The 15919-nt window shown below is 35.4% G+C and overlaps 1 protein-coding gene across 2 annotated transcripts in view; it reads right to left on the bottom strand.

Moving 5' to 3' along the window:
- The window catches only part of LOC7495730 (uncharacterized), a 95310-nt gene that overhangs the window by 16400 nt on the left and 62991 nt on the right, over positions 1 to 15919 (bottom strand). Inside the window, exons 1-14 of one of the 2 annotated variants that reach the window (XM_024604250.2) lie at positions 11306 to 12473; positions 10114 to 10258; positions 9366 to 9644; positions 9059 to 9229; positions 8738 to 8953; positions 8204 to 8298; positions 7486 to 7660; positions 6778 to 7199; positions 6266 to 6401; positions 5947 to 6042; positions 5783 to 5854; positions 4635 to 4772; positions 3633 to 3786; positions 3152 to 3519 (exon numbers count right to left, since the gene is read on the bottom strand). In XM_024604250.2, the coding sequence (XP_024460018.2) occupies positions 3152 to 3519; positions 3633 to 3786; positions 4635 to 4772; positions 5783 to 5854; positions 5947 to 6042; positions 6266 to 6401; positions 6778 to 7199; positions 7486 to 7660; positions 8204 to 8298; positions 8738 to 8953; positions 9059 to 9229; positions 9366 to 9644; positions 10114 to 10258; positions 11306 to 12249 (3411 nt within the window). In that variant the 5' untranslated portion in view covers positions 12250 to 12473. Of the gene's footprint in view, positions 1 to 3151; positions 3520 to 3632; positions 3787 to 4634; positions 4773 to 5782; positions 5855 to 5946; positions 6043 to 6265; positions 6402 to 6777; positions 7200 to 7485; positions 7661 to 8203; positions 8299 to 8737; positions 8954 to 9058; positions 9230 to 9365; positions 9645 to 10113; positions 10259 to 11305; positions 12474 to 15919 lie in introns of those variants that run through there. The other variant, XM_052453669.1, reaches the window with a different exon arrangement.

Raw genomic sequence — 15919 nt, 5'->3', positions numbered from 1 at the left:
TCTGCCAAAATCAAAATTCTGCAATCTGATTCAGGTGGTGAATATATGTCAAATGAATTTCAATTTTTTCTTCAAAGTCATGGGATCATATCACAACGTTCTTGTCCTTTCACCCCACAACAAAATGGTGTGGCTGAAAGAAAGAATCGTCATCTTCTTGACGTTGTTCGAACCCTTCTCCTTGAGTCATGTGTTCCTTCTCATTTTTGGTGTGAAGCTTTGTGTACTGCTGTTTATTTGATTAATCGATTACCATCTCCTCACTTGAACAATGATTCTCCCTACGTTCGTTTGTTTGGACATGCACCAAATTATTCCAATCTTCATATTTTTGGTTGTGTTTGTTTTGTTCACCTTCCTGCACATGAGAGAAATAAACTTACTGCCCAATCTGTCAAGTGTGCTTTCTTAGGCTATGCTGTCACCCAAAAAGGATTTCTTTGTTATGATCCACATGCCCGTCGAACTCGTGTCTCTAGGAATGTCATATTTTTTGAAAATCAGCCCTTCTTTTGCACCCAACAGCCTTCAGTACTTCCTTCTCTATCTGTTTTACCATGTTTTCCTGAGTCGCCAACCCCAGTACAAAGGTTTAACCCTGTTTATGTTTATCATAGACGCACTCCTACTTCTGATCCTTCTCCAGGTCTCACTGAGGTTCCTTCACATCTTCCTGCAGCATCTGATCCTGTTCTGCCCATTTCCTATGATCCCCCTCCTCTTCGTAAAAGCTCTAGACCTCACAAACCTCCTGAAAGGTATGGTTTTTCAACTCCTGTGGCCATGTCTACTACTCTGTCTTCTATTTCCATTCCCACTTGTTATAAACAGGCTAGAGAACATGAGTGCTGGAAACAAGCAATGGAGGCTGAACTTCATGCACTTAAGGCCAATCATACTTGGGACATTATTTCTTGTCCTCCACATGTCAAGCCCATTGGTAGCAAGTGGGTTTATACTGTGAAACTCAAGTCTGATGGATCTTTGGATAGATACAAAGCTCGATTGGTTGCTCTTGGCAATAAACAAGAATATGGCTTCGACTATGAAGAAACATTTGCACCCGTTGCTAAGATGACTACGGTGAGAACACTTCTTGCTATTGCAGCCTCTCAAGCTTGGCCTTTATATCAGATGGATGTGACAAATGCCTTCTTGCATGGGGATCTTAAGGAAGAGATTTATATGAAACTTCCACCTGGTATGTCCACAACGGCTTCTGATGAAGTTTGCAAACTAAGACGCTCTTTGTATGGGTTGAAACAGGCACCTAGAGCTTGGTTTGAGAAGTTTCGCAACACTCTCCTCACCTTCTCCTTCACACAAAGTCAATATGATTCATCACTTTTCTTTTACAAGACCACCACTGGTATGGTATTTCTCTTAGTCTATGTTGATGATATTATCCTCACTGGTAATGACATTGGGTTGATCACCAAGCTTCAACATATGTTGCATAGTACATTTCAAATGAAAGATCTTGGACATCTCACATATTTTTTGGGGCTGGAAGTTCACTCTAGAGTTCATGGTTTGTTCTTAAATCAACATCAATATATTCAGGATCTCATTGAGTTAGCTGGTTTAAAGGATGCTACTGCTGTTGATACACCAATGGAGGTGAATGTGAAATACCGAAAAGATGAAGGCGACCTTTTGCCTGATCCTTTTTTATATAGGCAACTTGTTGGTAGTCTTATCTACCTCACCATTACACGGCCTGATATCTCCTATGCTGTCCATATCGTTAGCAAATTTATGCAGGCACCTCGCCATCTTCATCTTGCTGCAGTTCGTCGTCTTATTCGATACTTAATTGGGTCCCCTACTCGTGGGTTGTTTTTTCCTAAACATTCTCCTCTTACCTTGACTTCCTATAGTGATGCAGATTGGGCTGGCTGCCCGGATACTCGGAAGTCTATCACAGGGTGGTGCATTTTTCTTGGCGATGCCTTGATTTCTTGGAAGTGTAAGAAGCAGGATTGTGTCTCTAAATCTTCTACAGAAGCCGAGTATCGCGCCATGTCTGCAGCTTGTTCTGAAATTGTGTGGTTACGTGGTCTTCTTTCTGAACTTGGGTTTCCCCCAACTGCTCCTACTCCTCTTCATGGTGATAATACTAGTGCTATTCAAATAGCTGTGAATCCGGTCTACCATGAACGCACTAAGCACATAGAGGTGGACTGTCATTATATTAGGGAGGCCTTTACTCGGGGTGTTATCACTCTTCCTCATCTCAATACTGCTCTTCAAATAGCTGATGTCTTTACAAAAGCCTTAACACGCCAACGCCATCAGTTTCTCAGCAGCAAATTGATGTTGTTAGACCTACCCACATCAATTTGAGGGGGGATGTCAATATCTCCTTTCCTTCTTGCATTTCTTTAATAGCTGTCAGTCTTTCTTTTGTAGCTGTCAGTATATTCTTCTTTTCTTATTCAATTTCTGTCATAGCTGTATATCCCTTGATTCTCTCTAAAGACCTCAATTATTGTCTAGGCCTAGGACTAAAAGGATCTGATTATGATGATTAGATTCCAGAATTAAGGGCTTTGTTACTTCTTGATGTATATATATATTGTAGCTCTCTTAGTGAAAAATACAGAAAACATTTCAGAATTTCTCTTGTGTTATCTTATCACCAACAACTTTGCATGTCCTTGAATTCAAATTTACTATGTGCTCAACTATTTTTCAGTACAAATGAATACATAAAAAGAACAAAAAAGGTGACACCATTCACCTCTCAGAACATATGTTATGGAGGTCAGCCAGATGGGAATAAATTGAACGATTTGCGCGGTGAATTCTAGTCTCCACTAAAATTTATAGTAAATGTTCCCATGAGGTGCTCATGAACAAATCTACCAGGTTCAGAATTTGTGTGATGTATGAATGTCTATTGGCCTGAAAAGCAGTCACCACATAGTACTAACCTCACATATTGTAAGAGTTCTTCCTAATGTTCAAAACACTTGAATGTTGCAAACTTAATAATATTTCATAAAGATTCACAAAACTACTCCACCTGTCAACCAATCAAAACTCGACTGAAATTTTTATTTTATAAACACTACATGCAAGCCAAAGATCAAAATAAATGCATTGACAGAAATAAAATGATATCAGATGAAGATGATCAACAGCTTACATCTTTAGGCCACTCATAAACCAGTGAGAAAAAGTTGAAATCATGAGTTGTATCAGTGCCATCAACTATGTCACCAATTGCAGCAATATGGAGAATAAATTGTGAAAGATACGTTGTAGGCTTAGCACTCAAAGGACCAAACAATCTCTTCCCTGTATCTTTTATATCATAACCAACAGGCTGCATGCTAGTTTCTCCACCAGCAGAACTTTTGGGTGTCTGTTTTGCAACTTTTAACCCAAGTCCAAGAACCCCTTCCTTGTCAAAGTGAGACAAGAGTTTACGCTCCGCATATGGGTTGTCACCTTTTACTATATTTACCTCTGTTTCTTCATCAGCAATAGCTCTTGCAAGATTATGAAGCTTACCTAAGATTTTATGTGAAAATGATTATCAGAATCACATTGAAAATCTTCCCAGTATGATAAAAGCAAAAACGCATAAATCCTCCTCCCACAAAATGTCATAAAGAATAGGATACCACTCAGAAACTGTCGCTTCCCCCTGTGAGCATCTTCAATCATCTGATGCAAAATAGCAAGAGTACGTTCTCTTTGCCCCTGCCGGAGCAACTCCTTTGATGACGATATAATAATCTCCCCAGCCAGAAATGCCTGGAGGCCAGGACCATCACCCTAGAACAATAAATCAAATCATGGGATCAACAATAAAACATTCAATCAGAATATCATATACCAAGCGATCCTGATGAAGAGAAGGAGGATAATAAAGCAGCTGCATTGACCCTTTTTCACATCTCAAGCATTGAATAAGTGAAGCGACTAGTCAATAAAAGTAACTTTATGGGTAAAATTAGTTCAACAATTTCCCACTATTTTCCCTCCCTCAAAGAACTTAAAATTTTTTATTTTAAAAGTACAATTCACTCAACCGTTTTCCGTCCCTTAAAGATCTCCCACACTTTACCTTCTCACAGTCAGAAGTATCAAAATAACAAGTTGGTTTCATATACTAGAAGTCAAGAATAGGTTTTCTATGAGAAAAAGCTCCGTAGAAAGCATTTCTTTCATTTTCTTTTGCATTGAAATAGGGCATCTTTAGAAAGCATTTTATTCTCATCAGCAGTGATGACTGAAAATTGCTAAACAAAAGAACTAGACCGTGGTCCGTCTAGACTTCCCTGTCTTAGCAGGAGCATTTTAATCTTTTATAAATGGACTGAAGGAAAATTTATGAGGGAAGGCATGAAAGCTAAAACAAAAAATGAAGAAAAACTTCCTCCTGAAAACGCTCCATGTTATAATGGTCCTCATACAAGTTTTCAGCTTTAGCTAGCATCTGGTTCATTTGCAGAGAGAAGATAAAATAATTTTGAAAGAAAAGAAAAGATGAAAGAGCAAAACAATGGATAAATTAATTTCCAGATCTTATTGTGGGCAAGCGCTATAAAAATGAGAATCAATCAAGTATGATCAAGACACATCTTGCTTGTGATAACTGTTGATCTAGTAAGTGAACTTACTTGTTCCAAGAATTCATGTAGACGCTTGAGAACACGTCGTGATACAGAAATAATTCCCACTTCAAGAATCTGATCCCAGTAAGTCGAGCCTATCTTTGGAGATGCTCCTGGATATATCTCAGATAACATAACTTGAGCCTGCAACATGGCCAACGTAAGAGCGAAACTAAGCCATTATTCTTGGTACATGAACTGGGACCAAAATGCCCAAAGAGAGAAAGTTTTAGAGAACAATATGCATGCAGCAAAATTAGAGAGATAAGATGCATTTCAGTGGTTGGACATCCCCAAAAACGACACTTTCATGGGTGCTTGCTACCATGACTTAAGTTGTGGTAATATCAGTTTCGGTTACATAAAAGGGGGTGTAATTACCAATTTGTAAGCAACATATTATACTTTTGTATTGTAAAACATGTAAAATTATCTTACTCAATTTTTTAAATTTTATTTAGGATTATGTAGCGAAGTCACCATAATTGTGGTATGTGAAATGATTATATGATTCACCTTTTTAATGCATATTCTTGAAAAAGAACATATAAGCCCTGTGACAAAACCAACCATGTTGACAGTAAAGATAAGGATGGAAAAGCTTTGATGGAACTCAAGGCCTCTTGCTTGGCTTCGACAGATGCATCATTTTCCTCCTAAAAGCCCTAACAGCCCGGAGAACACAAAAAGGCCAGGAAGCATCAGTCAGATCCCTAAAATTTCTACTCCTAGCAGAAGAGCCTTCCTCTATAGGGGCGCTAGCGCTTTACTAATAGAATATCATATCAAGTAAAGGGGTCTAAAAAACATTAGATAAGAGGCTGATACTCTAGGCTTGCTTTACTTCTTCAAGTTCCGCGCCCCTTATCCCACAGTATAACAAGGATATCATAGGCAACTGGTTTCATCCTTACTAATGCTCCAAAGAAAATTTAAAAAATAATGATTTCTATTTAGGCCAGACCAGCTACAAATTTGAGAAGTTAATGAAGTTAAATCACAAGTGTGGTGAGAGGAAAGGGGGATCTCAATACCATGGGTGCACAACTAAGACATTGCAAATGTTGCTCAAAACCAGAAAGAGAGAAGTGCAGAACATAGGGTTAAAGTAGCAGGAATTACAAACTTCAAGTTCATACATATGTAAGTACTACCTGATCCAGGAGTTGTTGAGACATACGTGCCGACCTCGCAGAAGTTGCAGCAACATCAATGCATAAAAGAATCTGAAAGCACACAATAACATCCCTGCCTTAAATAGCCCTCTTACTTGAATTGAGAAACATGGAGTGCAAGTTTTACAATTAGAAGTGCTTACTGCAGCCAAAGAACCCAATTGGGATCGTAAAGAAGAAAAATCTAGGTCTTGCACTGCTGAAGTCCCATCCACAGCACGAGACACTGCATCTTCTACCTGGTAAAAAGAAACGACACAGAAATTTAGTTGAGACCGACTGCAGTGTGAAAGTTACAAAAAATTCTGATAACCTGAAATTTGAATGTAAAGTTCCTTGTCAACAGAAATAGCTAGGTTGAATACATGATCAGATTAAACAACAGGTAGATGGGAAAAATTCAATGTTTACAGATACTGTAATCATTTATTAAAACATAAAAGCAAATGGTAATGGACTGACCAATCTGGATTCAGACGCTCTTCTAACAGCACCGTCAACCCATTCAGCCAATTCAAGGGTAGCTCTATCTTCTGCTGATAAAGAAAATCGATGAACTGCCTCTTCACCAATGTCATACTTCGCTCTTTGCATGCAACTGCAATATAAAATGCCATCAATGACAACACACTCGCATCAATTCAAAGTGAAGATATAAAGGTTCCTGTAACAAAATAAATGGCATATCCTCTATGTTTGATATAATATACACAATCTTTCCATTACATATAATCTACTATTACATGACATCTAATTAGGGCAGCGATGACTTAGTCCAGCCCTTGTCAGCGGTCAAAACATTAGCTGTCACAAGATGGAAGGTGCAAAAAACAAAGCATTCCCCTGCCATAGTGCAGTAAGTCATCATACTTCAACATTGCACAGCAAACATGTTGCAGATAAACCACAAGTGTGAACTAGTTGATATTTGCATACTAGAATGAATTGTCAGAAAAAGGATATATCAAACTTACAGGTTAAGCAGCTTGGATGGGGCTGCACGTAGGACAGTCAGCGCCTCCTTCCATCCCCATTGGCACTCAGATAATGGTAGAAGACGTTGCAAAACTGACAACCGCCACTGCCAATCCTCAATGAAATCTCTAGCTATTGATATTCTCCACTCTAAGGCCTGTCTTCCATCTATACTCATACCATCATTTGGTGTATGCTCTTCAATCAAGCCTGGTGGAAGATTGCGATGTAGAATATCAAGTAGCAATCCTGTGAAAGAAATAACCATTTCTTTCCCTCCTTCACAAAAAGTGACATCAGTATGGTCCCAAGCACATGTGGAGGATGATTCAGAATTGCTCCCTGGTGAGGCACAATGCGTCAAATTGAGAGAGATATCATCCATATGTAAAAGTGAAATTATAACATTCACCATCAATATCTGCATCATTGAATAAAATCAATGTTATGTAAATGTTCCAAAATAAACAGTACGGAGGAAAGAACTAAATTTAGACATCTGACATCATTGCCTACTAAGTACATGATTGGATAAAAACGTAGCAAGGCAAACTTAAAGGGGTGACACAAAATAAGTTCTGTTAAATTGTTGCCAGCTTTCTAGGGAAACACTCAGATCAATTCATAATCTAAAAAAAAAATTGCAGGTAAGAATAGTCTAAGATTTTCTGTTATATCAAACCCAACACAAACTGCAAGCAGATAACCTTGCGTGGAATATTGGTAATAGCCTCCAAGTGGTTCCTCAGGTCTTTCAAGTGGCAAAGAGCCACTTGATGATGACTCTGTCTTTCATCAGTCGTACACCTCTCCATCACTCCCAATGCAAGAACAGTTGATTCCAGAGCATAACGCATGTGCATTAGTTCAATATCTTGCATTCTATCAAAAACACACAGACAAAAGAAAAATGGAATCAGCATATTGAAAATAAGAAATCCTAATTTGACAAGAAGAATATGCTAGGACAAAGAAGCAATTGTAACAAGGAATTGGGAACATATCACATGCAGGCTTGGGCCTTCCAAGTGCCCACATAGCAAATAATTACCATATGTAATGTTAAGGTCCTTAAGTTTTGAAGCTAATGACAATCATCGAAATTTACAATGCCCAAAGACCATGAAGAAATCAAACCAGCCTATCAAAGAGTAGTATAATTATTTTAAAAGAATTATAAAGGTCCCGCTAAAGTACCAAGAGGTTCTGTCTGATAGACTGGGTGAGTGAATATTGAACACTAGAACCACCAATCACAAAGCAAATTCTAAGCATACAGCAGCCTAGCAAGTCAACTAAAATGCCATGTATAGTGAAAACAACCATCCACACAGCACTCCTCAGCATAACAGATAAGTTTCCAAGCGTTTCCAAACTTGCATAACCTAAAGTAGGAAAGATACAGAATAAAATGGGCACACACACCTTTTCCAGGCTGCTATGTCAGAACAAATTGGCTGCATGCTAATTAATTCAATAGCATCCTGAAACTTCATGGTTGGAACAACATCAAACAATACCTGCAAAAAGGCAACAAAAAGAGTAAAAAAAAAATCTTTACATTTATATATGAAACTCTACTTGAACGCCACTGACAGCTGAAATTTTTTCCACCTTCACAATAATCACTCAAAAGAAAAGAAGGCAAAGTTCGACTTTTGTTACAATTCCCAAAATAAAACATTTCATCAAAGCATGTATAAATCAAGAAAACTATCTATATAACCAATAAAACAGGCAAAAACAAACATGATTGTGTAAACGCGGACTCCTTCCTGAAAGATGACACTATGACACCATTCAATACCAAAGCAGTTACCACAAACTCGTCTTCTTTGAGCACAAATTTCAGTGTGAAAAATTAATAATTGTATTGACAAATTCTATAACCAAACATGTCCATGAATTTTGCAAAGGACACCTTATGTGAACGCAACCATATAAGTGCAGGAGACTTACGCGAAGAGGGCTTTGAACAGAAAGTCTTTCCAGCACAAAGTTTTCAACAAAACGTTCTGAATGATTATCTTCGCTTGCAGAAATTATTTGTTGGTTTCCAGACAACAACAGTGATGACTTTGAATTCCATGATTGACCAGAATTGACACAAGAAACAAAAGAGGCAAGATCAAGCTGATAACATAATGAATCACATAGATGCTCCACGCAAGACATCTGTCAAAACAACGAGAACAAAAAAGAGGGAATTACATATTCAACTCTTCCTTTGGACAAACAAAACCATTATGTAAAAGATTTGGAAACAGAAGAAGAAATTACCTCATCCAATTGATTACCATATGTTGCAGACTCTTCTAGTCGAAGTATTTGCGACTTCCTGCTTGTCCAGAGAAGTTGCATTAATTTCCTCCGAGCAGTTGTTTTACCTGCCAACAGATCCCAACCCATGGCAGCTACTAGGGGCCTAAGCCGTGGAAACAGCTTGAGAAACTGCAACATGAATGAAAAAGATGAGATTTTCTAACAACATTTTCAATTTGTGTAATACTGAAATGTCATTTTCAATTTGAGTAATAACGAAATTTCAAACTCGCATGTTCAATTTAGATGCAAAAGTGAAACATACATAGCTAGCTTCTTGAAGCTGCTCCCTCTTGACAGCCGAGAGGGCTGTATCCATGAAGCATTCAAGTATATGTACTTCTGAAACACGAGCATAGTGGTACATCTCTCTCATGCAAATACTGACAGCCCTACTCAAGGAAAAAGATGGGTCATTTGAATCTTCATCCAGTTTCATTTCCATAAGATACCCCTGAAAGTGCTCTAAAGGGAGTGGAATCTGTTTGTCAGCATGTGCTCGAGACATCTCAATCTCTTGACGGAGCAAGTCATCCTGGATAACCTGCACAAAACCACATTGGACAATCAACACACCTGATCACAGAGCATTCCATAATAATATTAGATAAGTTCGAATTTCATGAAATCAAACAACATATTCCCTTACAAGGACAGTAGATGATAATCATTAATCTTTTCTATTGAAAAAATTGAGCCATGTAATTTCTTAGCAAAATCAAGTGCATCCTTTACAGCTTCTATTGGTGTAACTAATATTATAAAATCCAAACTACCTAAGGGACCCTTTGAGACTATTTTTTTTGTCATATGGAATCCCGCACAGACTTTGCCTAAGTTTGGACTTTTGAAAGGAAATGTTTCAGTAGAGAGTGGAAGCTCCAAAGTTTTTACAAGACAACTGAGATTAGAAATTGCATTCAATTCATTAACCAGGTTTTATGGTTTCCCCTGCAAACCACCAACAATTAAGCAATCCCAAAATCTTTAAACAAAAGTGTTCTGAGCATTGCCTGAATCATTTCAACAAGATGTCTACAATTCGATGAAAGAGCCTCTTCATAGATCCGAAGCAATTTTTCTTGCATGTCATGCCATGAGGTTCCATATCCTTTCCTTGTTGACAAAACCCTCACAAGGAGATCTTGCAGCACAATGCTATAAAGAAACACAAAACGGAAGGCAATAATTATTCAGAAGAGAAAATGCATACAGCATGCAACACCTTTTATTTGATTCCCTCAAGCTCAAAAAGTTCAAGAAGAATATCAGAAATTTATGGTAGTGATAACTCGTCAGAAAGAGTTTGTATAAGAATTTGGGTGCATGATACCAGAATACATCAGGAAAAAAAAGGTGACAGCAGTGGCAGCAAGACAAGTTCATTGCTGTCCTTCAACAAATGAAAGGCAGTAGAGCAGGCATAAAAGAGAGGCAATCCTGTGAGCAATGGTAGAGACTGGGCACAGGCAAGGTGGCCCCAACTCACGAAAGTTTCAGGGACGCTAAATATAATATCTAGTACCACCCTCTTCCTCATCCCCAAAATTTAATCACAGACCTCTTCCCTTTCTTAGGCACTGTTTGAAAAACAAAATTCCCACAACTGCCTATGGGGAGGAAGAAAACCTCAAGCTAAAATTTAAAATTTAGAAGGAACTTCAAGGAAACAAAGAAAAAACAATCACACTTAAAGCATCTTTGATAGCCCTGACTTTAGATTTATATAGCTATTCCGTCCCTGCAATGCCCTTAATATTAAGCTCCAACACGACAAACGACACAAAACAAGGAGGGAATGCTTTCCAAGTCATCTCAAGTAGACAGCCCCATAACTACTAAAAAAATGCAACTTTTGCACTGGCAACATACATGTATCTTACATACAAAGGTAGCTGATATAACCCATGTTGGTATAATACTTTGATTACTTTCAACTCATGCAAATGACTACTGAAAACATGTAAGACCCCAATTTGGAAGGAGAAAATTAAAAACATGCCTAAGGAATCCTAGAGAATAATATTGAAGGTGTTTCCTTCCCTTGAACAAGCTAATCCAAAAGCATAACCATATTAATAACAGCTTTACGCATTAAACAACTGATTCCAAAACCAGCAGTAACCAGTCGAAAACCCAACAACACTCGCCTATCACTACCACAACATTTCATTTCAAATAACAGAAACCCAAAAATGCACATACCGATACTCACTCTCCTCCAGGCCACGATCGAGATGCAGAAAGCGGATATGTGAAAATACTCCTTCATCTCCCTCTTTTGAACACTCCTTCATTGCATCCACATGCGCTAACTGCACACACTTTCTAATCAAATCAAACAACTCCACACCTTCCTCCTCCACTTTCTCACTCTCCTCCCCCCTCACCGTTATCTCCATACCTGAATTCTCATTCTCAACCTTCATCCCCTTCATTTGGCTCTCTACATTCCAACACAACGCATCAAAAACATCCGCATTATCCAAAATCACCTTCCTCAAACACATCATCTCCCCTTCCTCAATTGCCACAACACCACCGGAACTGGAACCCTCCCCTCTCCCACTCCCTCCCACTTCATTCCCGTCCAAATCCACATCTCCCTTCAATCTCTTCACACCAAACTCCAAAACCTTATCCAAAACCTCTAACTCACCACTCCCATCCTTCAAACCCTCAAAATTATCTAAAAACCCCTCCTCCTCCTCCTCCTCCTCCTCCGCCCCCCTTCCTCCAGAACTCTCTCCCACACCAATCTCCCCCTCCTCTTTCTCAAACCTATCGAGATCGACATTCTTGCGCAAACTCTCCGTCACGCGATCAATCAAAAGTTGAATCAACAACAAAAACTCTACACGCAACCGAAGCGTAACGGAATCGAAGCGCCATGTATGCGAAGTCGGATTGTTAAGTTGTAAGAGCTCTAGGGTTGATAAAAATGTGAGGAGTGATGGATTAGGGCAAGATTGGGACCAGAGAATGTTATCGAACCTGCCAGAATTGGATACTATGGTTTGGAGAATTGCGAGAGCGAGGTCAGGGTTTTTGGTGCGGAGAGATGTGAGGATGGCTCGTAATGGCTCGAATTGAGCTAAGTGGAGATGGTTCGCTGCTAGGCGAGAGAGAAGGTCGGTTTCTTTGTCCATTTCAATGGAGGTTATTGTTGTTTTCTGTTAGTTATGGATTTTGATTATTCATTTTTTACTCTCTTTTTTTCGAGGTTTTTGAGTTGGAGAATTTGGGGTGTTGACGGTGGAGATTTCTAATTTTCTCTTTATTTTTTTAATTTGTTGCGAGGTGTTTCTGGTTTCTCGGATGCGTGAAGTGCAACGCAGTACAGACACAAAGCGGAACTATGGGGTAACGGAGATAAAAAGTGAGGGTAAAGGTCAGATAAGTCACTGGACTTATGGATTCTCGATTGAGTTTCCGATAAACAAATATACTTTTATTTTTATTTTTATTTTTTGGAAATTTTTATCCATGAATTATGAGGCATTGTTTCTCGCTGCAATTGAAACATCATTTTGTCCATTTTTTTAAAAAAAATCAATTATTTTTTTATATTTTTAAATTATTTTAATACATTAATATTAAAAAAATTAAAAAATTAAAAAAATATTTTAATACATTTCTAATAAAATATACTTTAAAAAATAACATTTATTATTATATTAGTCACCCCCATAAAATTATTGCATGTTTAGGGTCGTACTACGCCTTAGTCAATTAAATATCTAAAATATCATTTTCTAGACAAATATCATCTCTCCGTTCCATGTGGGTTTGATTCGTTGCTAGGAATACGTTTGATAATATGATAAGGTATGATTTAAACTAAATTTTGTACTGGCTGTAATTTTAAAAGTTTTTATTAATTAATACATACCATAGTTTTACATTAATTTTACTAAAACCTTTACTATTAAAATTTTAGTTAAAAAAAACTATGATTAATAATTTTTTAAAATTTATTTTTTCAAACCGGTAAAAATTATCAATTGAATCACCAATTAATCAAAACATAACAAACTATCATCGTGTGTGTGTTTAGTATTGTGTATTGAATATGTTAATAAAAAAATCAATTTATCTTTAAAATTAATTTAAAATTTCTTAATTCAATAAGTTTTTAAATATTTTTTATTATTAAAAAATAAAAAAACCGTGAAAGATAAAATAAAAATAAAAACACTTGTGTAATTTCCAGGATGTTTTCTAGACGAATTCATACCACCTGACCCAGCTTAAACGATGTTAGTTTTGTGAGATAGTCCATGCAAATATTTGAGAGCTAACAATACGAAACTCTTACGATAATTACCGAGGCCAATTATTTCACTTGCTCAATTAAAATGCATGTGAACTATATATTATATGATGAATATTTATGTAACAGCTACTTATATATGAAAAGGATAACGACCAATGTTCTTTTTAAAAAGAAAATAGCTATTATTTTTATACATTTAGATGAGAAAGAGGGGGAACAAACTCATGTAGACACGAGAGGGTTGCTTGTTTTTGCCGTGGCCATGTTTTTCAAAAATAATTTTTGTTTTATTTCAAATTAAATTTTATTGTGTTATTGAATCATTTTAATATATTAATCTTAAAAATAAATTTAAAAATATTATCTTAATATATTTCTAAATTAAAAATACTTTAAAAAATAACTGCTTTTATAATAACAAATACCATAAAGAACTTTATTAGTTGAAACATTTTGTTATTAAATTTGGGTTTGTTATATATAATATTGCAATACATTATATTTTTTAAAATACATTTTGATATTTTTTTTTCAATACCATCATGTCAAAATCATAAAATATGTATTAAAAAATATCAATTTAAATACATTTAAAAAACACAGACTACTGCACTCACAAGCATGTTCTGAATGGTAGATTGGAGGCTACAAAGACTACCGTCATCCTATGCAAGAAAAAGCTAAAACAATTAATTTAAAGTAAAATAAATAAATTTATTTAAAAATACTTTTAGGACACAAGAAGATTAGATTTTAACACAATAAAATAGACCGGTCTCTCCATTCTTATCCGTTTTACTGTGTTGTCTTGTTTGTTTATCTCACAGGTTCTCAGGTGATTTGGGAATTAATATAGAAAGTAAAAAAGAATAGAAGAATCAACAGAGCAGTAAAATTTATGAATGAAATATTACCATGCTATACCTACTCTCCCTCTGGACATTGTTCTTAAACAGTATTAAAAATTTTATTTTTATTTTAATATTTTTTTAATTACCGTACATTTGATATTAAAATAACAATCCTAATAATAAATCATTTATAAAAATTCAATTCAAATTATACTTCTGTTCTTAAATTTTTTAAATACATTATAAACATGATTTTATTTCGTTTACTATATATTTATCTTCTAATTATGCATAAAATATATATATATTTAATTTGTATGAATAATCATAAATAATTTTTCAATAAAACAAAAATTAGGGTAAAAAAACCTTGAGTGCGCTAAAATAAACAAAAAAAAATTGAAAAAAAAATTATTTTAATAAAAAAAATCAAAATAACTGCACGTTCACAAAAAAATTGATCCTCCACCGCGCAATGGAGACATGCAGAGGAGCATAATTTATAAACACAAAGATATTATTGAGAAGAAAGAAAAACTAACAGCCACTATCGCAGTTTTTGAAAACCACTCCCTTCGATTCTGAAAAAGTTTAATGACTGTCGCTAGCTTCTTGTGTTTTTAAGTTAAAAACAAAAAACTTGTCAAGTCTGCTGTCATATCACATGTAAAATTAAATTTAATTTCACGTAACTTGTTATAATTTTTACATGTGCAATAAAATATTAATATTGAATCCAATTAATAATTTTAATTATTTTACTTTTAATTTATAATATTTTTTAGGATATATCTGAGAGTGTGGTTAAATTATATTTCTAAAAAGCTTTGATTTTGTTTGCTTTAAAAATTTTTTGGTAGTTTTTGATTGTTTTAATACGTTATTATAAATAAATTTTTAAAAATAAAAAATATTATTTTAATATATTTCTAAAAAATATTTGAAGAACAATTTGTACCATACTACTAAACATGTCATTAATGCTTTTCATGGCCACTTGTACGATTGTTTGGTATTGTGATATTAGTTGTTTTTCAAATTATTTTTTGTTTGTAAATATATTAAAATAATATTTTTTATTTTTAAAATGTATTTTTAATTTCAGCACATTAAAAAAATTTATAATAAAAAAAAATTTAATTAAAAAAAAAGAAAAACACTATCTAAACACAAAATAAATACACTAGTAGTTATCATGGGTACTGCCTAGATAAGACTATTTGGGAACACGGTACAATTCGCGTTTCTAAAAATTTTGAAATTTTTTTATTTAAAATTAATAATTTTTAGTATTTTTGAACTATTTTAACGCACTAATATTAAAAATAATTTTTAAAAAATAAAAAATATATTATTTTATTATATTTTTAAATAAAAAATATTTTTAAAAATAGCCCTAACTATACCCCTAAATACACCACTCCAACTTTTGTATCACTAAAGATGAATAACTCGAAGAAGGCGATGTTCCTCTACAATGAATACAAGAAATGCGGGCTACTCTCCTTTCCTTACTGGGTAACAAAGAAAAGACATCATTGTGTGGTGCCTGGAACCTGGAGTTATTTTTCCCCTGAAAGTACACACTGAGAATATTGGTACTCCTCACAGTTCGTTCATTTTATCATGGAAATGACACGTGCTGCTCTTCTTTCAATTTGGTTTTGTGTTTGGTGCCCTGCCATGCAAGCA

This window comes from Populus trichocarpa, chromosome 6 (genome assembly GCF_000002775.5).
Source record: "Populus trichocarpa isolate Nisqually-1 chromosome 6, P.trichocarpa_v4.1, whole genome shotgun sequence".
In the NCBI taxonomy this organism is placed as follows: Eukaryota; Viridiplantae; Streptophyta; class Magnoliopsida; order Malpighiales; family Salicaceae; genus Populus; species Populus trichocarpa.
This window is presented reverse-complemented; position numbering and strand designations above follow the sequence as displayed.